Source organism: Bos indicus x Bos taurus, chromosome 9 (assembly GCF_003369695.1).
Source record: "Bos indicus x Bos taurus breed Angus x Brahman F1 hybrid chromosome 9, Bos_hybrid_MaternalHap_v2.0, whole genome shotgun sequence".
Taxonomy (NCBI): domain Eukaryota; kingdom Metazoa; phylum Chordata; class Mammalia; order Artiodactyla; family Bovidae; genus Bos; species Bos indicus x Bos taurus.
Window position 1 is genome coordinate 95,687,725 of NC_040084.1, and position 26,818 is coordinate 95,714,542.

Here is a 26,818-nt window from a genome sequence, read left to right on the forward strand (position 1 = left end):
GCCCATCAGGCTCCTTTGTCCTTGGGAGTTTCTAGGCAAGATTACTGAAGTGGGTTGCCATTTCCTCCTCCAGGGCATCTTCCCAACTCAGGGATCGAACCTGTATCTCCTGCATTGGCAGGTGGATTCTTTACCACTGAGTCACCTGGCAAGACCAGTTTTACAGATGGCTTTATTGCTTGGCTCTGATGGAATGTTTGTTGAACAGACAAACAATTCCTATCTTTAAAGGAGTTATTGAACTTTATAATTAAAAATCCCAGAAGGAATACATTAAGGTCGTGTGCATCTCAGTGTGTTTTGAGGACTGTGGATGTTCGCTGTAACTTTCAGGATTTAGACATTTAAATCTTGCCATAGAAAATATTTCTGAGCAATGAATGCATTGCTATCCAAGTGTCGTATCACCTACAATTCTGCCAGAAACCAAGCTACGCTTTTTCTCATTTCCCAATACCTACATATCCATTAGGTGAGGACCTCCAGTTGTTTCTGGTTCCTTAAGGCATTAATATATGTTTTGTAATGTTTGTTTGGGCTGCATTGCCTTTTTACAGGCTGCTCAATTTTTATGTGTGTAAATGCCTCCATATACTTTAAATATGGAACATGCAGAAAGATCACATCTTATCCCTTCAATAAGCCTACTGGGGAGTGCGGGGGGAGGTTGTCAGAAACACCCGCCCAAGGCTGAGAGTTCTTTGTTAGGTGTTGCACACACATTGGAGAAGACACATGCCCAGTGGTGTGGCGGAATGGGCACTGAATGGACCAACCCCCCCAGCACAGTGCAACTATAAACTCCAGACAATCCACAAAGATCAACAAAGGGATATGGAGAGTGAACAAAGGGATACGCAGGCAGAGGGGAGTTGAACGTCAGAGGAAGGTGTATATTTCCTGGCATCAGCTCTGACCGGAGGATGGGACATGGTCAAAAAGGGTGTGTGACTGATTGGAAACTCCAATGGAAGATCTATCGTGTTCTGGCCCAAGGAAGCAGAGGGTGGAGCCTGGGGCAATCACAGCAATGAGAAAGTGAGGGATTGCCCAGAAGAGAGGTGACCTGAATTCTGTGTTTGAACACTGCACAAGGCAGACTTGGGTTTGGAGTACAGCTGGTTATCTGCGGGTTACACCCCGAGAACAGGAGGGTCAACTAAGAGTTGTGAGCATCCAGGGGTCTTGATGGAGGAGGTGGGGATTCCAGAATCAATTCCCCAAGGATCCTGAGGGACAGCATGACTGAGATCTGCATTGCCACCCACCACAGGTGAGACAGAGCTTGCTGTTTCAATTGAATCAAGTCAACTGCCTGTTAAGACAAAGTATCAACAACGTTGGGATGAATACAGCAGAACTCAGTCTTGACTGCAAAGCGTTCGCAATGTCCGGGTTATAATCCCAGACTATTCAAGACAAGAAGAACCAGGAGAAAGTGGCCTGTTGTCAAGAGAGAAGACAAGGAAGTGGAGGAGAAGGAAGGAAGAGAAGAGGAGGAAGGGGAGATGGAGAAAGAATACAAACATTCCAGAGAGCCCTCAGGGATGTGTGGGACAATATCAAAAAGGCTAACATATAGATAGTTGAAGTTCCAGAAGAAGAGGATAAAAAGAATGAGATGGAAAATATCTGAAGGAATAACGACAGAAAAGTTCATGGAATCCCAAGTTTAATGGAATATTTAAATTTACTGATTCAGTAGGCTTATGGGAAATCATATGAGAATGATTCAGTGGTTAGGACTCTGCGCTTCCACTGCAGGGGGGCATGAGTTTGATCCCTGGTTGGGGAAACTTGATAAACTGTGGGGCTCCTGGGCACAGAGCCTTTCTGTGTCCCCCGTTTCTTTGATTATAGGAAACAGCCTTCATTCAGCCTCCATGACCTTCCCTGAGTTCCAGTGAGCAGATTCAGTGAAAGAGTTAGTCAGTTGGCCATGTCCGACTCTTTGTGATCCCATGGACTGTAGCCCACCAGGCTCCTCTGTCCATGGGGATTCTGCAGGCAAGGATACCTGCCATTTTCTCCTCCAGGGGATCTTCACAACCCAGGGATGAGGCAGATACATGCAGTTGTAAATTAATGAAGGGAGGGGACGTGAGACCTGGGAGAAACCAAGAGCAGGCTTGGGGCAAGGTCCTATTTCTCCATCAGCAGATGCAATATCTTTGAGCTGTTTTGCAAATACTGAAACTCCCTCCAGATGGGAGAAGTTAATGATGATAAGCTGCCCACCAGCATGTAGACCCCAGACCAGTTGGATCTGAAAGTTGATGATGCTGACTCCTACTTACCTCACCACCAACCCATCAGAAGAATGTCCACAAGCTGACCATGCCCTCTTTGAAAAGTTACTATAAAACTTCTCGCTATCTTCCCCAAGTTGGGACACATGATTTGAGGGCATGAGCCCGTTGTGCCCACTTTGCCTGGCAAAGCAATAAAGCTATCCTTTCCTGCTTCACCCAGAACTCTGAGATTTGTTTCCACACCTGTGTACAGAGAAGCTGAGCTTTCCACAACAAACCAAGGTCCTGATGCCAGTGTTGTTGTCTAGTGGCTAAGGCTTTGTCTGACTCTTTGTGACCCCATGGACTGCAGCACGCCAGCCTTCCCTGTCCTTCACTATCTCCCAGAGTGTGCTCAAACTCATGTCCATTGAGTCAATGATGCTATCCAACCATCTCATCCTCCGTCACTCCCTTCTCTTTTTGCTCTCAATCTTTCTCTGCATCAGAGTCTTTACAGTAAGTTGGCTTTTCACATCAGGTGGCCAAAGTATTGGAGCTTCAGCTTCAGCATTAGTCCTTCCAGTGAATATTCAGGACTCATTTCCTTTCAGATGGACTGGTTGGAATTCCTTGCTGTCCAAGGGACTCTCAAGAGTCTTCTCCAACACCACAGTTTGAAAGCATCAATTGTTTGGTTCTCAGCCTTCTTTATGGTCCAACTCTCACATCCGTGCAGTGTGGTTCCCCCTACCCCCACCCCCCCCAACTAGTTTATTATTAGTCATCAAAAGTTTTTTAAAAAGTAGTCTTTCCATATGGGAAAAAAATTACATTGATTTTTTCCTCACAGCATACACAGATATTAATTTATAATGGATCATAGAATTAAGTGCATTAACAAAATCTATATTTTTACATTTAGATCTATAAATGCAGACTCTTCCACTTCCAGTTCAGTCACTCAGTCGTGTCCGACTCTTTGTGACCCCATGAATCGCAGCACACCAGGCCTCCCTGTCCATCACCAGCTCCCGGAGTTCACTCAGACTCAGCATCCATCGAGTCAGTGATGCCATCCAGCCATCTCATCCTCTGTTGTCCCCTTCTCCTCCTGCCCCCACTAGCAGATAACAGAATAAAAGATCTTTGTGACACTTGGAGAGGAAAAAATTTATTAAACAGAACATGAAAAGCACAAAGAAGTATTAAAATGGACTATCTGTCAATAAAATATATAAAGTATGCTGAAAACTTAGTACTTAAACACTCATTTAAAAAAATAGGCATAGATTGAGTACTTCACAAATGGCCAGTAAACATATGAAGAGATGTTCAACACTGTTAGTCAATGGAAAATATAAATTAAAACCACAGTGAGATACTATTACATACTCAATAGAATTGGTAAAACAAAATGAACAAATATGACAATACCAGTATTACCAATTTATTTCATATTTTGATGATGGTGGTTTCATGAGTATATATATCAGGCAAAATTGATCAAATTGAATATTTTTGAGTGGATGCAGTTTACAATATGTGCATTAAACCTCAATGCCGCTGATTTTTAAAGAGGCCTATGGAAGAATTAAAAAATTGTTTATTATCCTGATGAAGAACCAAAGATACAAAGATGCTCAGGCACTTGCTCAAGATGATATTCATGTAGTAAGTGTAGCTAGGATCAGACTTTCATCCACATTATTTTCTCTTCCAATTAGATCATGCTGCTGCGCATTGAATTTAGGAATAAACAAGAGGGAAAAACAAGAAGAGAAACAAGAGTCCTGAGAATTGGTCTGTTGTAACTCAGACCCTTAGTCTTGTCCCAACTGGTGACTTCAAAACACTTTCCTACAGCAGTTAAGTCACGTCTTGTTTCACCTGTGAAAAGTTTCAAACTTTCAAAAGAGCTTCCCTGTTTTCCTTTCTCTTCCCTAATTGTAACAGACTCAATTGGAATCATATACATCAAAATAGAAAGTTCAAGTGACCTACACCGCATACCATTAGGATACGTGAGCGAGGAACTTTGGGGGCACGCTTTCGATCACCAGTAAACGTCCTCTGGAAACTGCTTAAGTTATGTAGATGCATCAAAAATGTGTAAAGGGGGCTTCCCAGGTGGCTTAGTGGTAAAGAATCAGCCTATAGGAGACATGGGTTCCACCCCTGATCTGGCAAGATCCCACATGCGTTGGAGCGGCTAAGCCCGTGCGCCACGACTATTGAGGCTGCGCGCTAGAACCCAGGGAGCCCCAAATACTGAGCCCACGGGCTGCAGCTACGGAAGCCCGCGCTCTAGAGCCGGTGCTCCACAGCAAGAGAAGGCTCCACAGCAAGAGAAGGCGCCACAGCGAGACGCCCCAGCAGCTCAACTAGAGAAAAGCTAGCACAGCCCAAAATAAAAACAGATAAATAGTTAAAAAAAAGTGTGCAAAGAATTTAGGAAGAATTAGAAAGTGCAGAGAATGTGTTGAGCTAATGCTGTTTAGAATTAGTATGTTAAGTTTGTTGTTATTTTTTGCTTATTATTAAATTAATATATTACAATATATTTAATTTTATTAAATGTAATTTCTTACTTTTTTCCTACATTTTTCTTGGGCTTAAGAATAAGTTCATTGTGTGATATTGTGATTTATGAGAAATATATTTGGACACTCAGATGACCAACATAACATTTTTCTACATATTTGGTTTTCATCTACAGTTTCTGGCTTATAGCTCTTAAAACCCTCGGAATTTCCCAAGTGTTGAAGAGGTAAGTGTGTCTTTTGTTATGCTAATGAGGTCAATTTTGGATCCCATCTAAGGATAGAGGTTTGTTGGGAGGAGAACATGCCAGGTGATTGGAAGGAGGATGTGAAAAATAGAAAGTGTTAGGTGCTCATGCTTGTCCAACTGTTTGGGACCCCATACACTGTAGCCCACCAGGCTCTTCTGTCCATGGAATTTGCCAGGCAAGAATACTGGAGTGGGTAGCCATTCCTTTCTCCAGGGGATTTTCTTGACCCAGGGATGGAACCTGGGTCTCCCGCATTACAGGCAGAGTCTTTACCATTTGAACCACCAGATTAGAGAGAGGGCTGGACATCAAATCAGTTGTCAATGGCTAATGATTTATTGATAATTAATCATGGCTGTGTATGAACCCTCATAAAAACCGGAAAGGAGAGGCTTCAGAGAGCCTGTAGGTGGGTGACCATGTGGAGGTGCTGGAAGGGTGGCCTTTGGAGAGGACATGGGATGGAGGGGTCTTGTAGGACTTTCCCTTAAAGTATGGAATCTAGGTTATCTCCAGGTAAATAGTGTCAGAATTGAGTTGAGTCATAGGACACTCAACTGATGTTACAAGACTTGCTAGTTGGTGTGGGGAAGCCTCTACCACACACAGGTTGGAATTGGGCCTAGGAATCCTTTTAACTGAAATTTGATAGTCTTCCCCAAAAGGGCAATTTTGTCATCTTGAACTTGCTGATATGCTAAATGATTGTTACACCAAGTTTGACATTAATGTTAAAATTTCACGGTAAGAAAAATGAAACTGCTAATTCAAAGGAAGAAGAAAGTATTGGTTGCTCAGTCATGTCTGACTTTTTGTAACCCTTTGGACTGTAGCCTACCAGGCTCCTCAGTCCATGGGATTTTTCAGGCAAGAATATTGGAGTGTGTTGCCATTCCCTTCTCCAAGGGATCTTCCCAATCCAGGGATTGAACCCAGGTCTACCTGCATTGCAGGCGGATTCTTTACCATCTGAGCCACAAGGGAAGCCCAATTCAAAGGAAGAGCCCTTACTCATACCTGAGCTCACATGCGTTGATTATCTAAGCAAAGTTAAATGATCACCTTTCATGATTTCTGATACTTAACTATGCATACAAAGGGCTTGAACTGCATAGTTCAAACTACATTTCTAAAAAGCATTTGTTATCTAAACAGCAAAATAGTCACATTGTTTCAGAAGTCTAAAAATTTTCTCTGAATCTGAAGTTATATAGGGTTCTTTATCTGAGTTTATGGGAAACAAATAATATAACAAACGAGTACATGGGAAATACTGGACAGAGGAGCCTGGTGGGCTACAGTCCCTGGGGTCACAGAGTTGGACACGACTGAGAGACTGACACACTCAAAATCTACATTTTATGTTCACAGAGAAAACTAGTTGAGCACCAGATGGGCTTCCTAGGTGGTGCTAGGGGTAAAGAACCCGCCTGCCAATGTGGGAGACCTAAGAGGTTCAGGTTTGATCCCTGGGTTGGGAAGATACCCTGAAGATGGGAATGGCAACCCACTCCAGTATTCTTGCCTGGAGAATCTCATGAACAGAGGAGCCTGGTGGGCTACAGTCCATGGGGTCACAAAGAGTCAGACACAACTGAGCGACTTGGCAGCAGCAGCAGCATTATTTTCTATTTAATATTTGAATAAGTAATAGAGTTATATCATTCAAACACCAAAAATATGGAAATGTATTCTGAAATGTTTTCTGCTTATTTTTGGCTCCATCATCTCAGTTCCCATTCCCCACCCCAATGTGTAAGCTACTACTATTAATCCTTCTTTTAAAGATAAATTATAGCATAGTGTACATACCGACCTGATACATGTTGTTTTTTTCTACTGGATATATCTTGGAGATGGTTTTGTATCAGTAGGTGAAAGAAATTTTTATAGCTGTGTGCGTGTGCCATATATTAATTATTCATAACTTATTCTCTAACCAAACATTTATATAATTATAAACAATGCTAAAAATATTTACATATAATTTTGCATGCCTAAGAACTTATTTATGAAGTATATCCCTAGAAGCAGAACTGGTCAGAAAAATGATTTATGCACTTGTAATTTTAATACTTACTGCCAAACTGTGCTCCATAGGGGTCATATCAGTTTTCACTTCCAACAAGAATGCATGAATCACTAGTTCCCCTACAACCTCACCAACATACTGTGTCATTAAACTGTTAGAGTTTTGCCTACCCAATGGGAGAAACCGTGTCTTAGTGTAGCTTTAAAAAAAAGAGTGAGATTGAGCATCTTTTCAAATGTTTAAAGGCCATTTGTTATTCTTTTTCTATGATCATATCACTTTCACATTTTAAAACTGAATTTTAAATGTGTGCCATTTGCAGATGTGGATGGACTTGGAGACTGTCAAACAGTGAAGGAAGTTAGAAAGAGAAAAACAAATATCTATTAACACATACATGTGGAACCTAGAAAAATGGTATAGATGAGCTTATTTGCAAATTAGAAATAGAGACACAGCTGTAGAGAACAAACACATGGCCACCAAGAGGGGAAGGGAGTGCGGGATGAATTTCGAGATGGGGACTGGCACATATACAGTACTGTGGATAAAATAGATAACTAATGAAAACCTTCTATACAGCACAGGGAACTCTACTCAGAGCTCTGTAATGACCTAAATGGGAAGGAAATCCAAGGAAGGGGGGTATATATGTACACATACATGTGTGGCTGATTCACTTTGCTGTTCAGTAGAAATTGACACAACATTGTACAGCAACCATGCTCCAATAAAAAGAATTCAATTTTGTTTCTTTTCATTATCAAACTATGGGAACTGTATTTATTATGGAAATTAGTTCTTTTTCCGTTATATAAGATGCAAATGTTTTTCCAAGTTTCTCCTTTGTCTTTTGATTTTGTTTATGGTGTTTTATTCATATAGACATTTTTTATCTTGACGGTGTTAACTTGTCATTTTCTTTTACACCTTCTGGATTTTAAGCTGTGTTATACAGACCTCTCCTACGTTGTGATGTGGGTTTGCTGTGAGGTGCATTCCGAAACTGCTGCAGTGCTATGACTATCTTCATTTCACAGGGGGAGAAACTGATGCTCAGATAGTTTGGAAACTGATCCCTGGTCGCCCATTTGGGCTGTGGACTCGGGCCCTGTGAATCTGGCTCACATATTCTTGTGCCAACACAATTGTCTTTCTTTTCCTAGAGATATGATCATTCTGTGTTTCCTTTTTCTGGCGAGCTGTTGGATTCTTCAGGTTTGCTAGTCTCATCTGGTCTCTCTTTGAAGCCTGTAATAGGAAGAGGGTAACTCTTCATTCCATTGCTGGTTCCTCATTCACATTTCATTTGTCCAGAGGACATGATGCAGACATTTAAAATACCATGCCAAAAAGTGATTTACTTTTGCCTCTAGCAAAATGTTTATACTCCGATTCCTCAGTAATTCTCCCTTTGTAAATAAAGCATTACGATCTTACATAAGTCAATTAAGAAAGAAACTCAAAATATGCGAGATCTCATCTGATGTGGCTTTCCATCACTTCCAGCACTTGACCCTTCAGGAGGAAAGCATGCACTGGCGGTCCTTCCTGTGAGATCACAATCAGGAAACTTCAGCTAGAATGTATTCTTTTAATAGTGCATTAGGGTAAACAGTGCTGACCGCCCTTTTGGTGTTTTCATGCTCAGCCATGGGAAGCACTGCGGTCAGTAACTATTAGCTGCTTCATTAGCATACAAGCCATGGCTGCCACTCCAACGCTGTGAGACCCCGGGTGACATAGGTTATTTTTGCTGGGTTTGAGCTCGCAGGCGATTGTGTTTGCTCAGTTCTAGGGCCAGACCCCAGCTTGGTTAACAACCACAGACTCTGGATCGAGTCCTGAGCGGTGCTGGGCACAGGGCACGATGGGAGGTAATCGGTGTACCATGCAGTCAGAAATTCATTTGGATGCATTCGGAAGCCCACCCGTCCCCTTCTTTGTAGGAGGAGAAAAAACCTCCTACCTTCCTCAAGAGGAAGAAATTCTGTCCGTTCAGCCAGAACTCCAAGCATGAATGCCAGTACCTACCAACAGGCACGTGAGATACACACGCTTCCCCACCTCTTCCCTTGGTAAGAGGGTCGGGATCCCTCCCAAGCTGACCCATGCAGGGTTACCCTGGGTGATGGAGAGGTCCAGTGGCTCAGAAGTGGGTGTCAGACCTGGATTCAGGTTGAAAGCCCCAATGTAGGCCATGGCTTCCAACCTGGTTTACCATTCACCTTGCATTAGAGTGTCAGACCTATGTGTGACTGTGTGGCCCTTACAGGGTCCATGGAGGACAGCACTGTGCTGTTCTGGGTCCTTGTCTATTGTATCATTTTTTAATATCATCCCAATCTCAATGCAACCACAAGCCCTCTGTTGACACCTTGATTTCAGGTCTAGGCTCTACAACTGTGAGATTGTACACTTCTTTTGTGTCAGCTACTCATTTGTGATACTTGGTTATGGCAGCTCTAACCTACGACCATGCCTGGAGACCAGGTAGGGCTCTCCTATTTTAAAAAGTGAGTGGACTTCATGGTAAGAAGTGAGAATACCACACGGTGCATTGGGTGGCTTGGTAAAGAATCTGCTTGCAATGTGGGAGACCCAGGTTCGATCCCTGGGTTGGGAAGATCTCCTGGAGGAGGAGATGAAAACCCACTTCAGTATTCTTGCCTGGAGAATTCCATGGACAGAGGAGCCTGGTGGGCTACAGTCCATGGGATCGAAAAGAGTCAGACACGACTGAGTGACTAATACACACATCATACTTTCTTCTCCACTATGCAAATACAGTAGCTTTTTGACTACAAGAAGCTCATCAATGTTTGTCAATAAACTAGACTGTTTGCATGCAATAGAAGACTTTCAGTCTTACTCCTGCTTTGGTAAAATAAGGAAACTGGGGTAGAGTTTTCGTGATCTGAGTTGGGTCGCGAGGAGGTCAGGTCAATGGTAAGGCGGAATAGATAGGAGCTTACCTAGCTTATCGTGTTAGTCATCTATTGATGAAAACTCTCTGATTCTCAATGAGAAGTTGCTAAAAACATGATGGAGGATTTTTCTTTCAATCCTGAAATATTTAGCACTGAACTGAAAGATGCTGAAAACTGCCTTTACTGTCTGAGCCACCAGGCAAGTCCCAACTACCACTGTTACACGTCCAATTATGGGGAAGGGGTTGCTTTCCTTAGGTCAGCGGTTAGAAGGGGAACGTCTACCGGTGGAAATTTATGCATGATCGGTGGTGCTTAATAAGGTATTTAAATGACACTAATAAATCTGAACAGGATTAACAGATCTGAGCAGTCTGGATGAGAACATTGTAAACTGTATATCAGTTCAGTTCAGTCGCTCAGTCGTGTCCGACTCTGCGACCCCATGAATCGCAGCACGCCAGGCCTCCCTGTCCATCACCAACTCCTGGAGTTCACTCAGACTCACGTCCACTGAGTCGGTGATGCCATCCAGCCATCTCATCCTCTGTCGTCCCCTTCTCCTCCTGCCCCCAATCTCTCCCAGCATCAGAGTCTTTTCCAATGAGTCAACTCTTCGCATGAGGTGGCCAAAGTACTGGAGTTTCAGCTTTAGCATCATTCCTTCCAAAGAAATCCCAGGGCTGATCTCCTTCAGAATGGACTGGTTGGATCTCCTTGCAGTCCAAGGGACTCTCAAGAGTCTTCTCCAACACCACAGTTCAAAAGCATCAATTCTTCGGCACTCAGCCTTCTTCACAGTCCAAATCTCATATCCATACATGACCACAGGAAAAACCATAGCCTTGACTAGACGAACCTTTGTTGGCAAAGTAACGTCTCTGCTTTTGAATATGCTATCTAGGTTGGTCATAACTTTCCTTCCAAGGAGTAAGCGTCTTTTAATTTCATGGTTGAAGTCACCACCTGCAGTGATTTTGGAGCCCCGAAAAATAAAGTCTGACATTGTTTCCACTGTTTCCCCGTCTATTTCCCATGAAGTAATGGGACCAGATGCCACACGTTACTAATAAATCACTTCTCAAAAGACTGGGTCTTCACCATCTGGTAGCTAGCCAACACAAAAACCCTTCTTTAACATATCAAAAACATGCAGTGTTTTATGAAAAATTGATGAAGTAAGGAAAATAAAAGTCCAGTATCAAAGATACCAGATAAATATCTTAATCATTGAGCATGAATGTTCTAATGTATGATGTTTTACCACTGTGTTTGCTAATAATCAAGCAAACTGAGCATTGTAAAAATACAATTTTTGAAAGTACTGAAAACTTGAAGTCACTAAAACCAGGAAATACTGATATTTGTACACTAAATTTTCTAGCCTCTGAGTGACTGCCCAAAAATGGCTTAAAGAAGGTACATTATTATGGTTTTGCAAATTTGTAGAGACAACAGGGCTTGTCTATTTTTCTTAAACATGAGATCCACATCTTGCTCTGCCTATCAGTCTAGAACAATGGAGTTGTCCTTCAGTCATGTCCGACCCTGCAACCCCAGGGACTGCAGCACACCAGGTCTCTCTGCCCCTCACCATCTCCCAAAATTTGCCCAATTTCATGTCCATTGCATCGGTAATGCCATCCAACCATCTCATCTTCTGTCTCCCCCTTCTCCTCCTGCCTTCAATCTTTCCCAGCATCAGGGTCTTCTATGAGTCAGCTCTTCACATCAGGTGGCCAAAGTATTGGAGCTTCAGCTTCAGCATCAGTCCTTCCAATGAATATTCAGTGTTGATTTCCTTTAGCATTGACTGGTTTGAACTCCTTGTCTCATTATTCAAGGAGAATAATGTAGTCAATAAATGCTTGTTTCTTTAAAATTTATTTATACTTATGGTTACGCGCGCAGGCTTTCTCTGGTTGCGGAGAGCACAGGCTACCTCCAGTTGCTGTGTGTGGGCTTCTCACTGCAGTGGCTTCTCTTGTTGCAGAGCATGGGCTCCAGAGCACAGGCTCAGTAGTTGTGGTGCACGGGCTTAGTTGCTCCGAAACGTGGGATCTTCCCAGACCAGGGATGGAACTTATGTCCCCTGCATTGGCAGGTGGACTCTTATCCACTGTACCACCAGGGTGAAAGTGAAAGTGAAAGTGAAGTCGCTCAGTCGTGTCCGACTCTCTGCGACCCCATGGACTGTAGCCTACGAGGCTCCTCCGTCTACAGGATTTTCCAGGCAAGAGTACTGGAGTGGGGTTGCCATTTCCTTCTCAAGGGGATCTTTCCAACCCTGGGATCGAACCCAGGTCTCCTACATTTTGGGCAGACGTAATAAATGCTGGTTGAATGAACCAACGTGTAAATGATTTTTCTGGTGGGTTTCTATGAACTGAGGGAGCAGAGGCAACATATCAGTAAAGAATGAACATGTTTACTTTGAAATAAGGAAGGCAATTTATTGTAGTGAGATAATATTGAAGTTTTACATACGAACGCCCCAATGTGTATGAAGTAATTTCCTCCACACTATCGGAGAAGACACTATTGAACTACAAAGAAACTCAAAGTGCTTGACATCAGTTAATGATGCACAATATAATGCATTTTCACTAACTTACCCAAATTTCAAATCAGACAGTTAAAGGACACATTGAAATATTTTTCATGCATTGTTAACAACAACCTTTTTTTTTTTCTTTTGCTGGAGTTTATAATGCCCTTTGATAACTCCAAACACTGAACTCTACTCCTGCAGTCTGTTCCTTCCATCCTACTGAGGTGATCACAAAGCGGCTTATTAGAGGAAACTCCTAAGAGACTTAGACCTTTTCTCCTAAATGGAGTTTGTGGAAAATAAGAAACTTGGCATGCCCTTTGAAGCAATGCCAAAAAAAGAAAACATTATTTTTAGACAGTAACCACTGAAAACAAAACAAAACAATACTCCAGGAGGCAAAGAACAGCAATGCAGTTTGGCGCAAGTTCACAAACAAATATATACACGTATCTGCGTACGTGTACCCAATGCCTTGTCTAGAATGCGTTTTATACACGCGCTACACGTTGTACAAATCAGGCGCACAGAGTGCTGGTGTGAAGTTGTGTGGCTGTCCTCTCGGAGGAGGTCTCAAACAACTTGCCAGAGGAGCTTATTCACGACTTTTTGGAAAACAAGAGTCTAAAGGCAGTTCTTGTGTACAGAGGGGCTAGATGTAGGATTCCTTAGCGAATCGGAGCTGCTCGGCGTCAAACACGGGCTGGCTACACCGCCGGGCCAGGACGGCCTGCCTGCCCTTCTGCTGCGACTCGGACGCGGTTCTCAGCCGCTGCAGCTCGGATGTCCCGGGGACCATCACCCGTCCTGCCGCGTCCTTAGGGGCGCAGCTCTGCCTCCAGGTCTCAGTCCCCAGCCCCCCTCGGAGCCCGTCCAGGGGCTCCGGCCCGCGGATGTTTCTCGAGTCCCCATGGGGGTGGGCAGGGAGGGGAGGCAGGAGCCCCGCGTCCAGGCTCAGCACGCGGGCCCTCAGGCTGCCCACTGTCTGGCCCCCGCGGGGGGCGAGCTCCAGCGCCTGGAGCCTCACGGCCTCCTCGTAAGAGGGGGGGCGGCCGGGGTGCCTCTGATCCACCAGCCGGAACACATCCTCCACCGAGAGGGCGTAGGCCCCCGAGTTAAAGCCCAGCACGGCTTGGCCGGGGGCATCCGACGAGCTTTCTTGGACGATCCGGCCGGCGAGCTGGCTTTCTTTCTTGGAACCTCGCTTCTCTTGGTCTCGGGGGCAGCCCTTGGACTTCGTGGCTCCAAAGCTGCGCATTTTGGTCAGCCCTCTTTGGTGAGAGGTGAAGGAGAATGACATGGAGTGCTTTTTAATTTCTCTGTTGGGCTTGCTTTTCTCAGCCTTGGTGAAAGACTGGTGTCTGGTGAAGAAGTTTCTTTTGGGGCTGGAAGGAGAGGCCAGGGGCGAGCTGTCGGAGAAAGCGTCCAGAGAGCCGCTGGAGGGGGCTTTGGGGACCCGTGCGCACGGTGACACGGAGCCCTGAGTCGGGCTCCACTCCCCCAGGTCCCGGGGCCTCTGGGCCCGGCCTTCGGCTGCAGGAAACACCTCCTCTGGAAACGGGTCCTCGGCTTCCTCGCCGGCAAAGCGGGAGGCTGCCTGAGCCACGGCAGTGAAGTCGTCCTCGCTTCGCGTGAGTTTCGGGTTTGCTCTTCTGCCCTCGAGGCACTCCGGGGAGAATGTGGTGCTGGGGTCTGAGTACCTCCGGTCAGGTTGCCCGAGGAAGCCCTTTAGTCTGGCCGTGGTGTTGACCACGGGCTCCCAAGGGCGCAGCGGGGCTCTGGGTTCCACGCCGCCAGCAGCCAGTTCCGGGGGCCCTGGGGGCTGCGAGCTTGGGGAGCCCGCAGGCTCCACGTCGTGGTCAGGGTCGTTGCTGTCGTAGGCTGAGTCGTTCTGCAGGGTCGACATGTCTGGGGGAAGGTAAGGGACAGTTGAGTTTTTGTTCAGTTCCTTTTAGAAATTCACTTTAGCACCGTCCACCCTACTAACATCAAGTATGGCACTAGGGAATTCGGTGAAGCTAAGCTAATTTGGGGCTTGTTATCAAGTTTTGTTTCTTTCCATGTCTACTATTTTGAGCTGGAGAAGATAAGTAGGAAAACGAAGAGAGAGAGGTTGAGAGAGAGAGAGGGTGAGAAAAAAAGAAAGAGAAAACAGCACTCCACTGAAAATTTATTGATCTTAGATTTAAAAGCTGATCGTTTGGATGGCTCTTTTCATTGGATCCATCCCCATTTTGGTGGTTCAGACAGTAAAGAACCTGTCTGCAAGGCAGGAGACGTGGGTTCGATTCCTGGGTTGGGAAGATCCCCTGGAGAAGGGAATGGCTACCCACTCCAGTATTCTTGCCTGGAGAATTCCATGAACACAGGAGCCTGGCGGGCTATAGTCCATGGGGTTGCAAAGAGGTGGACAGGACTGAGCAACTAACACTTTCACTTTCATCCCTACTTTAACAGACCCACATTAGACCCATATTCCATTGTGTGGAAACAAAAGTTTCTTACCCCAACCCTCTCGCCAAAGATTACTCTGTAAAAGGAGCAATTCTTCATGATTTAGAATAAGAAGGGGAAGGTGCCAGGCTGCAGCCTGAGGAAATAGTGCAGGAAAATTCAATAGAAAAGTTTGCCTGCTTGATGACTTCCCTACAGACCTGTGTCTGCTCTGATCTGGTGATGTGTGTTGGTAACTTCTTCAGATACCTGGGGTGCTGTACGTTACTGGGCTGGATTTGTAGCCAGGCATGAACTTAACCCCACAGTCAGAGTCCACTGAGAACACATTCCATACCTGAACTGTCCGTGTGTTCCAGGGAGTCATCAGAAGCAATTCTGGAATGTGCTGGAAAGTCTTCCCCAAATATTTCAAAGCAGTTATCGATGAGGAATTCCACCAGTGTCTTAACCTGTGAGGAGAAGTTAACAGCTTGTCAGCTTAATGAGATCTTTATTTATTTTTAAAGGAAGAAGGTTATCAAGGGGGACATAGGGAGGGTCAGCAGTTAGGGAGGTGCCAAAATGGGCTTCCCTGGTGGCTCAGGTGGTAAAGAATCTGCCTGCAATGCAGGAGACCTGGGTTCGATCCCTGGGTTGGGAACATCCCCTGGAGAAGAGAATGGCTACCCACTCCAGTGTTCTTGCCTGGAGAATTCCATGGACAGAGGAGCCTGGTGGGCTACAGTCCATGGGGTCACAAAGAGTCAGACACGACTGAGCAACCAACATTTTTACTTTCAAAACTGACATAACAGATGTTTACTGTGTCTGAGAGGAGCATTCAGAAAATTGGTAACAATCACCTTTGTGAAAATTATTTTTGAGATTATGCCTTTTAACTTTGTGAATTTAAAAAATGTATTACTTTAAAGTAACCAAAATGTTCATTAAAGGAGTTGCCTGGATTGGTAGCTGAACTGACAGAACTTTTTCGTGTGATGCATGAAAAAGAGCAAAGTGAAAGGGCCTTTCCATTCTGGAAACGGTGTTGGAGAGATGGGCATCACGTCCTCTGTCTCGTAGGATGACCTGGCTTTACCGGGTCTCATCCAGTGGGTGCACCCAGATAGTGGACCTGGGGCCACAGCAGACCTCACTGCTTGGCTCTGACAAGCAGATGTCGAGTTTCTTAGAAAAAGCCGAGCACAAACCTTATCGTTCAGGTCTCTCCGGGCTTCCAGCGATAGATTGTGCTCGTTTTCCGGGCTCAGCACGTTGGGCCCAATGCAGATGGCGAGATTGCTGGCGTCCATCCGGTTGACCTCGGAGTTCTTGCTGATCACGTGGAGCACGGAGACCAGATGCTTGAGCAGCAGGTGGTTGGGCCGTGGGAGCTTATCTGCAACCCTGGAATGGAGGTGGGGAAGCTGGTTTTAGGGGAGGTTCATGGCCTATCTAGCTTGAGGGGAGCAAGTTGAAAGTTCCTGCCTGACCCAGGCTTCCTTTAAAATGAGGAAGGTCTGTTTTCACAAGAAACATTGTGAAAGGTTCATTCAGATACATGCAGTGGCAACTGACATAGCATGAATCAGTGAACCACAAGAGCTTGAAGCCCTAGAAAACTGGCCTCTATGATCCTGACACCAGTAACATGGCCATTTACTCTTTACACAGATCTTAGATTATGAATCATTAACTCCTGCAGTAAACTTTAATACATTTTGAAAATCATTTTGTTGAGAAACCATTTAGCCCTATAGAATGTCTTTCTGCTTCTAATACTGCAAGACTGGTTTTTCTAAAGAATACAGTCATTTGCCTTTGTTTGAACTGTGCTCATCAAATGAAGAAGACACATTTTTAACCATTCTGAGAAAGTTTATGAAGAATAAATCAGTTTAGAAGAGCATGTTCATAAAAATAATGAGGTCAGCACCAAAAGGGCAACATTGGTACAATGACTAATCAATTAGAATTATAAAGCCTCATATTTTCAAAAAAAGAAATGGTGGTTCTAACATAAGGATCATTCGTTTCTCATAAGATACTGTTAAGAAAGACCTTTGTGTCTATAAGCAGAAGTTTACTGTAATCTCAGGATTCTTATTTTGGGACAGACATACTAATGCCTTCAGTTCAATAAATATGTCATTGATAATACTTAGCCACGTGAGACAATCATATATAGACACACTTTCATAGGATTTGGCAAAAGTGCTGATATTGTGAAGTTAGGTGTGTAAGATTTTCTAGGCACTAACAGGTCACACTTTCATTTCTACTTGGTATTGTTTCTGTTGCTGTTGGAATTTATTTTTATAGAGTTTTCATTTTGGTTGGTTATAAGAATATGAAATAAATACACTATGGAATTTTGTCAACAAACAAGCCCTTGCAGACTATTTACTAAGGGATGTTTTATGGGAGAATCATTGCTTTGCACGGCATCAATGTGAACAGGTGAAGACCACCCCAGGTTCCTACATGTGGCTAGTTAGCCTGCTCCAAGGCTTTCATCTGTGAGTTTGTTTCATACCTTCTTGAACTATTTATATTTTTAGACTCCCTAACTGTTGGGATTTGTGAGTACTGAAGTTCACTTTCTACCTTTTGACAGAGGTGCCTCCTTTCATTTGGCTAAAAAAAAAAGCTACTTCTTAAACATTTCCAGGGTACCTTTAGATTTGTATTCTAGGAGTAGGTGAGTGATTCCACTCAAATTCCTTCAACGTTGCAACATACTTGAAACATTCTGACAGTTCAGTGAGGAACCCCTGGGCAGAGACAGTCTGACAGAGGCTGCAGGGGTGACTTACTGTTTCAGGGCCTCGATCCGGTCCTCCTCGCTCTGCTTGGCCAGGGCACCCATCCACTCCTCAAACAGGTCACAGGACAGGAGCTTCAGTGGAATACTTCTGAGGAAGTCCTGGAGGGAGGAAGGGGACCGACCGTTCATGTTACGTAACGCGCTGCCATCCTAACCTCCGTCTCATTCGATCCCTCTCAGGAGTCTGTGCTCATCACCCCTTCCTGCCTGCATCCAGGGAGCCTGAAGTCTGCCCCCAACTTGCCCCTCAGCAACTTTTCTAACAACGGGCACGGTTAAGGCCACCAGCCAAGGGGCCACCAGACTCAGGGGAACGGACTGGGCTGTGGGACAGTCCCAGCGCCTGTTCTCAGAGAAATCTGGGAAGACTTCAGTGCAACACTTTTTGGTTGGAATCTGGGATCACAGAAACAAAGATGCTGATACAAATAAATGAAGGTTTAACTAAAACAGTTCGACTCCACGATCAGTTGCCTTTGCTGTGTGGGGCGAAGAGCCCGTTTCTTGTTCGCGGAGAGTCAGTGTGTCAGAGCCCGTCAGCCTGCTGTTTGGCACGGGTGCTGGGGGCTCACCTTGAGGACCACCGCCAGGAGGTGCACAGGGAGGCTTCTCAGGTCCACCACACCTCCGGAGCTGAGCTCCTCCTTCAGCTCTTTGCGGGCTTTCTCGTTGGCTGCTTTCCTGAATATTCCTTCAGTGGAAGGGCCTTTCAGGCATAGAATCGTGAGAATATCCTAAAGGGAAGGGGTATAGAAATAGGAAATGGTTACCCGTGGTTTGAAGACACACTTTGCTGATACCAATAGAGGAAAAATCTGTTATTTCGGTAGGAGAAAGACTTTAAATAGTGGACATGAACAGTAGCTAACTTTACCTGCTATACAATATGCTCTCCATAAAAGTTAGTTCTCCAGGATACTAAGACAGTCTTAACAAGAGACTATTAATCCCAGTCTGGTTCCTTTCAGTCCGGTTGCTGTCAACCGTCTCTCTCCACACTGCCGTTTTTCTAAGAGCAGGTACATTGGGAAAGCTGGAATTTGCACAGCCTAAAATGATTTTGGGCCTCCCTCCTCTCAAGTCATTCCATGTAAACACTGGATGTCTGATCACAAACTTCATGAATCTGTTGGTTTTTCAGAAGCTACACATTTTCAGCCTTCTTCACTCCATTAAGTCAGAAGGATGGAGGGACCACTGACCTGAGCTTATTGACAAATACAACTAATTTCTACAGTGTAAGCCACCATGTGTACTCCTGACTGCATTCTTAGGTGGGAACACCATTTCCAAACGTGGGGAAAAAATGGAAAACCCCACCCCAACAAGTTTAGCATGAGAAAGCCACTCAGGTTTCCTGAGGACTTTTCACAGAAAACTGAAGTAGGTTCTGGGTGAACGTGTGCCTACCTGAATGGGTCCCGGGAGCGTGTTGTCACTGCAGATGGCTGACAAGGGCTGATCGAAAAGGGATGTCTTCAATTCTGGCTCCGAAGCTGCAGAAACATCTGATGAAGAAGAAAGCCTTCTCATGAGAAGGAGCCAGTTAGACACCTTCTTTCTCTTCTTGATTTCTATGGCCAAGCAAACAAGGCAAAGAGAAATTAGATTAACGTACTGATAAGCAAGGAAGGATCCACATAAGACAACAGATATTGTTATTTATGGTTTGCCATGTGGGAGAAACAGTTTCGAAAAACTGAGGAAGCAAAGGGTGTGAACCTTAATCTAGAAAAATCAACCCAAAAACAACCACATTGTTACCAGGGCAACCAGCCCCTCAACAGCAACACCAAGGCTCCTCAAAGTCTCCACCTTTCCTGTTTTTGCTCTTTACCAGCTGTTTGCTATAGAAAATGAGCAAAGCCCAACGAGGCAGGTCATAAACAACCATCTTAACATATTGACCTTAATAACCACGGTGGATAGTTGGTGGCTATTTCTGATGTGAAACAGATTATTTTAATTCCTCCTCTGACGAGTGAAGAAAACGAAACTTACAGGAAGTGACTTGCTCAAAACCATTTTGAAGGCTCTAGGCGGGGCGGGCTGTTAAACCTCAGCGGCCGCACTAGCACCGACCACTAGAGGGAGCTAGTCCGTCTGCAGTCAGCAGCAGGGTTTTCCCAGAGGATGTGTTAGGAAAGGGCCGGGAGGTTAGAACCTAGACCTGGCAACTGGAAATGCTCAGGAAAAATTTTCCAGGATAATCTGTCCTTGCAAAATCCTGAAGATGTCTGCACAATGGGTATAACCACTCATGAGTTTACTTCTTTCTCTGTTTTCCTCTCTCTCTCCTTTTTTTTTTTTCCTAATTAAAAAAAAAAAGCTATACTTTCTAAATGCATTAGCACATGTTTCTATACCTTTTATACCAGCCAGTGAAGAGGATGGATAGAGAACTGGCTTGTCCTTATAGTTCAAGAGAACTGGGTCAGGGTTACATTGACTGAACGGCGGGTTCTTTGGGATTTAAGACAGCAACAGTTGCTTCATGTGCTCTTAGAATCATTCTCCAGTAGAGGAGGGTGAGAGTGGAAACATATGCACACTTTAATTGTCAGAGCAGAAGTGGCCAGGAGATCTGTAACCCCACTAAGGCCCCTCTGGATGGGGGAGAGGTTGACTTGGGGAGGATCTTTTCTCTCAGAACTTGCTGTCTAGTGAGCCGGACCTTCCTGCCACACAAGTGTTAATGTTCTGTGGTCTTTAAGAGAACACTTCGAAAAAAAAAAATCCCTAGTAAAGCACTGTGGTTTGGCAAACCAAGAACACTGGTTGTTAGCATTTACATAAAAGATCAGTGTATTTTCAAAACTCACCAATTAGCTGGCAAATATTATCTTCACTCTCACATGATGCCAACAAAGGATGTTCCTTGATATTACCCTAAAAATATATTTAATTAAAATTAATGATTGAAGAAATCTGCCCAGTCTTTCCCCACAAAATATATTCACCATTTTATTCATATCAACAGTTAGTTGTCCATTAATTTTTTTCAGAATCAGTATTAATATCTTGCTTATCATGATACAAGATCTCAGTTAATATTAGTGTTTACTACAACTTATCATGTTGATTTTCTATTCTGATAACTAAACAACATGCATGATATTCAATTAAAACAAAGTTTTCTATCTCACAGTGCAGATAAAAAGTTTGAAAAACAGCTTTCTTACCTCTGATTGACATTCAATTAATGTCTCCATATCACAGGCATTTAGTGTTTTTGACTACAAGAGAAAAAAAGTCAAATTAGGTAAACATCTTTGACCCTTGCCATGAGAAAATCTGAGGCAGTAAGTGTAAGCAGGGCACATACAGCATGGCAGCTGCTTGTCAACTTCATTGGAGTTCGGGCTGACGGTCCAGTGATGAATTTTGCTCCTGTGTGGCCTTGGCTCTGTCTACGAAAAATGATTCAGGAAAGAGTGAGGAGGGAACTACGGAATGCAATGGCCAATTTCAGCCCCACTCTGACAAAAGACAAAGTCTGAAACTACTAGTTAGAAAAGTGTTCATTTAAAGTCAGTTATGTGTTACCAGATGTCTTACGCTATTAAACACAGCATCTGAACACACTACTTTCTGAAAGCTTTAAACCTGACATCTTCATCACGCCAAACTTTGCTTTTCATTTATTAAGTTCCCATCAGGAGATAATCTGAGTAACAGCTACCATGACAACTAGTGTTTTGGGAGGAGGGTTCACTATGTGCCGGCTTTGCACAGATTTTCTCATGTAACCTGGAAGGGAAAACAGTGGCTCCCCAGGACGCTGCTTAAGGCAGACATAAAACAAAGATAACACGTACAGAATTCCTAGAGCCCCCGAAGCGCTGGCTTCCCATGAAAGCAAAGCTGTCTGAGTTCACTCTTCGTGACACTACGTGTAGCATATTGCACGGTGAAACCCGTTTTTGTTGGATACGATCTCAAAGCCCAGTGACCCCGCCCGGCAGCTGACTGACAGGCCGATTTATGGTACTTACCCTCGGAGGGCCTCCAGCCAGACTTCTTTTACCTCCCGTGAACTGTGGAAAATTGGAAAAATAACATGACACTCTGCTCCTACTAATCCAGCGTGAGTGAGGAGACTGAATGGCTCTAACTTCACGTGTTCTGCGTTATAAGGGAGAGGGGGCGGGCAGGTGGAAATTCAGAATGTTACTGAGACCGGAAAGAGCATCATGGGCTGTCGCCCGGGCCAGACACTGCAGAGCTCTCACTTCCTCATTTCTTTTAGGGCAGCTCTGGTTCTTTTTTTTCTTCTTCTTCAACTTCAAAGTCCACCATCTGTAAACCACCGAGAGTGGAAAAGATGACATATGGCCATAGGTGAAGGCTCTGATTCATGTCTCAGGTGGGATGTGTGAATAAGAAATTGTGTTATTCTGTACGTAAACATCATCGTATTTTCTAAAGTGATCATTTCAGGTGCCCTTTATTTTGGTATCCTGTTTGGGTGCGGTCTCCCCACCCACCCACCTTCTCCTCTGTTCATCGGCACATTGATAAGCACCCTCTAGCTGCGGGATGTGGTCCCTCCAAGAAAGCCAAGACATGCGGCCTCTTGAAACGCAGTCATCATCCAGAGTCAGGTCAGTTTCCTTTGGGATTGTGACGAGTCCACGAGAGCAGGCTGTCTACATGTTACCTCTTCCTTAACTCAGTACTTAAGTCACGGTCAGATCAGCTCTAATTCTGACGTGGGAGGAAAATGATTTCCTTTGATCGGACATTTGAAAGTAGAAAGGAGATGGTGAATTTCATTTGCGGATCTGACCTTCTGGATAAAAGAGAATCTCTGGTCTTTCCTATGGCTTAGGCTGTATATGAAATGACTCAAATACCCTGACAACAGAATGGATACATACAGCGTGGCGAATTTTCACACAGTGGAGTCCTACGGAGCCCTGAGAATGAATAGTCTACAATTACGTTCAACGACACGATTGGGCTTCAGAAAATAACGCTGAGTCAAAGAGGCCAGACGCCAAAGAGTGTACCTTGCATGCAAAGCCCCCAAATAGCAAAAGTAATCTGTGTTATTAGAGCCAGCATGGCATTTCTGTAGGGCTGGGCAGTGGCTCTGAGGGGGTCAGAGAGGGTCCATCTCTTGACTCCAAGGAGGGCTCCGCCTCTTGATCTGGCTGTTGTGGTTGTTCAGTTGCTAAGTCATGTCTGACTCTTTGTATCTCTATGGACTGTGGCCCGCTAGGCTCCTCTGACCCGGAAATTCTGGCAAGAGGAGTGGAATGGGTTGCCATGCCCTCCTCTAAGAGATCTTCCTGACCAAGGGATTGAACCCATGCCTCTTGCGTCTCCTGCATTGTCGGGAAGGTTCTGTACCACTAGCACCACCTGCTGCTGCTGCTAAATCGATTCAGTCGTGTCCGACTCCTAGTGACCCATGGACTGTAGCCCCCCAGGCTCCTCTGTCCATGGAACTTCCCAGGCAAGAATACTGGCGTGGGTTGCCATTTCCTTCTCCAGGGGTTCTTCCCAACTTAAGGATCAAACCTTCGTCTCTTATGTCTCCTGCACCGGCAGGTGGGTCTTCTACCAGTAGTGCCACCTGGGAAGCACCCGGGAAGCCCCTATCTCCAGGAGTTTGCTCAAATTCTATTAAGTCAGTGATGCTACCTAACCATCTCATCCTCTGTTGCCCACTTCTCCTCCTGCCCTCAATCTTCCCCAGCATCAGGGTCTTATTTCCAATGAGTTGGCTCTTCGCATCAGGTGGCCAAAGTATTAGAGCGTCAGCTTCAGCATCAGTCCTTCCAATTCAGGACTGATTTCTTTTAGGATTGACTGGTTTGGTCTCTCTGCAGTCCAAGGGACTCTCAAGAGTCTTCTCCAACACCAGAGTTCAAAAGAATAAATTCTTTGGTGCTCATTCTTCATTACGGTCCAACTCTCACATGTACATGTCTACTGGAAAAATTGTACCTTTGACTATACAGACCTTTGTTGGCAAAGTGATGTCTCTGCTTTTTAAGATGCTGTCTAGGTTGGTCATAGCTTTCCTTTCAAGGAGCAAGCATCTTTTAATTTCATGGCTGCAGTCATCATCCGCAGTGACTGTGGAGCCCAAGAAAATAAAATCTGTCACTGCATCCACTTTTCCCTCTTCTATTTGCCATGAAGTGATGGGACTGGATGCCATGATCTTAGTTTTTTGAATGTTGAGTTTTAAGCCAGCTTTTCACTCTTTTTCACCCTCATCAAGAGACTCTTTAGTTCCTCTTCACTTTCTGCCACTAGACTGGTATCATCTGCATATCTGAGGTTCTTGATATTTTTCCTGGCAATCTTGATTCCAGCCAGTGATTCATCCAGCCTGGCATTCTGCATAATGTACTTTGCATATGAGTTAAGCAGGGTGAAAATACACAGCCTTGATGCACTCCTTCCGCAATCTGAACCAGGCAGTCGTTTCAAGTCTGGATCTAACTGTTACTTCTTGACCTGCATACAGGTTTCTCAGCAGACAGGTAAGGTGGTCTGGTATTCCCAGCTCTTTAAGAATTTTCCACAATTTATTGTGATCTATACAGTCAAGGCTTTAGGGTAGTCAATGAAGCAGAAACAGATGTTTTTCTAGAACTCCTCATTTCTCCATGATCCAATGAAAGTTGGCAATTTGATCTCTGGTTCCTCTGCCTCTTTGAAACCCAGCTTGTACATCTGGAAGTTCTTGGTTCACATACTACTGAAGCCTAACTTGAAGGATTTTGAGCATAACCTTGCTAACATGTGAAATAAGTGCAATTGTATGGTATTTGTAACATTCTTTGGCATTGCCCTTCTTTGGGATTGGAATGAAAACTGATCTTTTCCAGTCCTGTGGCCACTGAGTTTTCCAAATGTGCTGGCATGTTGAGTGGCGCACTTTAACAGCATCAGCTTTTAGGATTAAAGCTAGTGCTGCTAGTCTTAAGTGTACACTTCTGTGTGTTTGTTACTCTTCAACAAAAAGTTGACAAATACCTTGACTTAATTCATTATTAGCACCTGAAATTCTCAGCCTTTTTCATATGGATAGTACTATTCTCTTTATACTGAAAGGAGGTCATGACGAGGCACACTTTGAGAAACTGAAGCACAGAGCTGTTAAAATTTGCCGCCTAACTCGGTGTCTCAGGGGATGACCTCAGGAGGGAGTTGGTGTCTAGGTTTCCAGCTGGAGGCACCCTCTCTTAAAACTGCCAGGGTTCACGCAGCACTCCTACCACAACTGCAGATGCTACTGCTCTTTCAGCCTCCCTTTCCCCTTAGAAAACTCTGAAATGAACTCACTGATTTCAATTTACTGCTACAAAAAAGGGCATTATGGTGGCTCGGTGGTGAAGAATCCACCTGCCAATGCAGGAGATACAACAGTCGTGGGTCTGAACCCTGGGTCGGGAAGATCTCCTGGAGGAGGAAATGACAACCCACTCCAGTATTCTTGCCTGGAAAATTCCATGGACAGAGGAGCCTGGTGGGGGGGCTACGGTCCATGGAGTCACAAGGAGTCCGACACAATTAAGCACAGCACAGGATGCTATCCTATCCTAGAGTCAGGAAGTGGTAGGTACTCAATTAATAGTTTCTGTATAAGTACATTTACTTTTGAAGTAGTCACATAGAGTATTACTACGATATATATATGTTTTATGAATTTTTAATTGGATACTTTTTTAAGTTATTCTAAGAAACTTAATGTTGGCACTGCTCTTACAACCAAACCATCCAGCCTCAACTGACATATTTCCTTTTTTTAAAAAAAACGAAGACCATATTTTTTTCCTCATCTTTACAGCTGTTATGTATGTCCTATGCCCCACATTCTACCAGTGATTTAAAACCATTTTTTTTTTTCTTTTGCCATGGGATTATATGGTTTGTTTTTTTTTGGCTGCACTGCACAGCATGTGGGATTTTAGTTCCTTGACCAGGGATCAAACGCAGGCCCTCAGCAGTGGAAGTGCAGATGCTTAACCATTAGATCACCAGGGAAGACCCCATATTCAAAAGCAGATGAATCTAGAATCCAGATATATAAAATTTAAAAAGAAAAAAAGCATTTTTAAAGTTGGTTGCTCTAGTGAGAGACGGGTGAGGGAATCGTGGACCCACATTTTGCCTTTTCTGACAAGCCCAAGCTGGGGCTCAAAAACTCACGTTATTAGAGGTTCTCAAAGTGCGTTCAGGGATCCCTGGGGCCCTTTCAGCAGAGTCCACAAGGTCAAACTATTTTGTAACAATACAGAGATGCTAGCTGCCTTTTTGACTATTCTCTCAAGAGTATCTAGTGCAGTTTTCCAGATGCTGCATGATATGGGATGTTTTGATAGCTATGGGAATGCAGGCTTGCATTTTCCTGTGTTTTAAATTTTTCTCAGTTTTCATTTCTCCTAAGATATGTATGGGTAGATATAACTTAGATAAATCAGAGAGCTTTAGAGTTGTCAATAATTTTCTGAAGTTTTCCTGAGACTAACAGAGTTTGAGAACTGCCAATATCCATCATATCTTTCCAGGTAAGAAAATTCCACATACATGTCTTGTTTACCTATTATCTTCACTATGCTCCTGCTGAGTGGCTCAGTCGTGTCCGACTCTGCGCAACCCCATAGATGGCCGCCCACCAGGCTCCCCCGTCCCTGGGATCCTCCAGGCAAGAACACTGGAGTGGGCTGCCATGTCCTTCTCCAATGCATGAAAGTGAAAAGTGAAAGTGAAGTCGCTCAGTCGTGTCCGACTCTTAGTGACCCCATGGACTGCAGCCCACCAGGCTCCTCCGTCCATGGGATTTTCCAGGCAAGAATACTGGAGTGGGTTGCTATTGCCATCTCCATAGCCATTTTCAAATGCACATCCTTGCCAAGGTGCATTGTCTGATGGTTCATCGCTCCTCATTGCATGTTGTCTGTTAGTGGCTCGACAAGTCTTGGAGGGAGGACAAGATTCTCTCCTGCTCACTTTCATCTGCAGCACTGTGATTCTCCACGTTTCCCACGATGCCT

The 26,818-nt window shown here is 44.4% G+C and overlaps 1 protein-coding gene and 1 long non-coding RNA gene across 3 annotated transcripts in view; one reads left to right on the forward strand and one right to left on the reverse strand.

Moving 5' to 3' along the window:
* Positions 1–12,414: 12,414 nt before the first annotated feature.
* Positions 12,415–26,818, reverse strand: part of TAGAP (T cell activation RhoGTPase activating protein) — an 88,513-nt gene continuing 74,109 nt past the window's right edge. Inside the window, exons 5-14 of one of the 2 annotated variants that reach the window (XM_027551957.1) lie at positions 21,797–21,838; positions 21,127–21,211; positions 20,984–21,037; positions 20,624–20,690; positions 19,212–19,375; positions 18,374–18,535; positions 17,791–17,900; positions 16,186–16,381; positions 15,330–15,444; positions 12,415–14,446 (exon numbers count right to left, since the gene is read on the reverse strand). In XM_027551957.1, coding sequence (XP_027407758.1) covers positions 13,191–14,446; positions 15,330–15,444; positions 16,186–16,381; positions 17,791–17,900; positions 18,374–18,535; positions 19,212–19,375; positions 20,624–20,690; positions 20,984–21,037; positions 21,127–21,211; positions 21,797–21,838 — 2,251 coding nt within the window. In that variant the 3' untranslated portion in view covers positions 12,415–13,190. Of the gene's footprint in view, positions 14,447–15,329; positions 15,445–16,185; positions 16,382–17,790; positions 17,901–18,373; positions 18,536–19,211; positions 19,376–19,709; positions 20,055–20,623; positions 20,691–20,983; positions 21,038–21,126; positions 21,212–21,796; positions 21,839–26,818 lie in introns of those variants that run through there. The other variant, XM_027551958.1, reaches the window with a different exon arrangement.
* On the forward strand, positions 14,064–18,251 carry LOC113898635. Its single transcript, XR_003512698.1, has 2 exons — positions 14,064–14,169; positions 17,982–18,251. It is a non-coding gene; the product is annotated as an uncharacterized LOC113898635 (long non-coding RNA).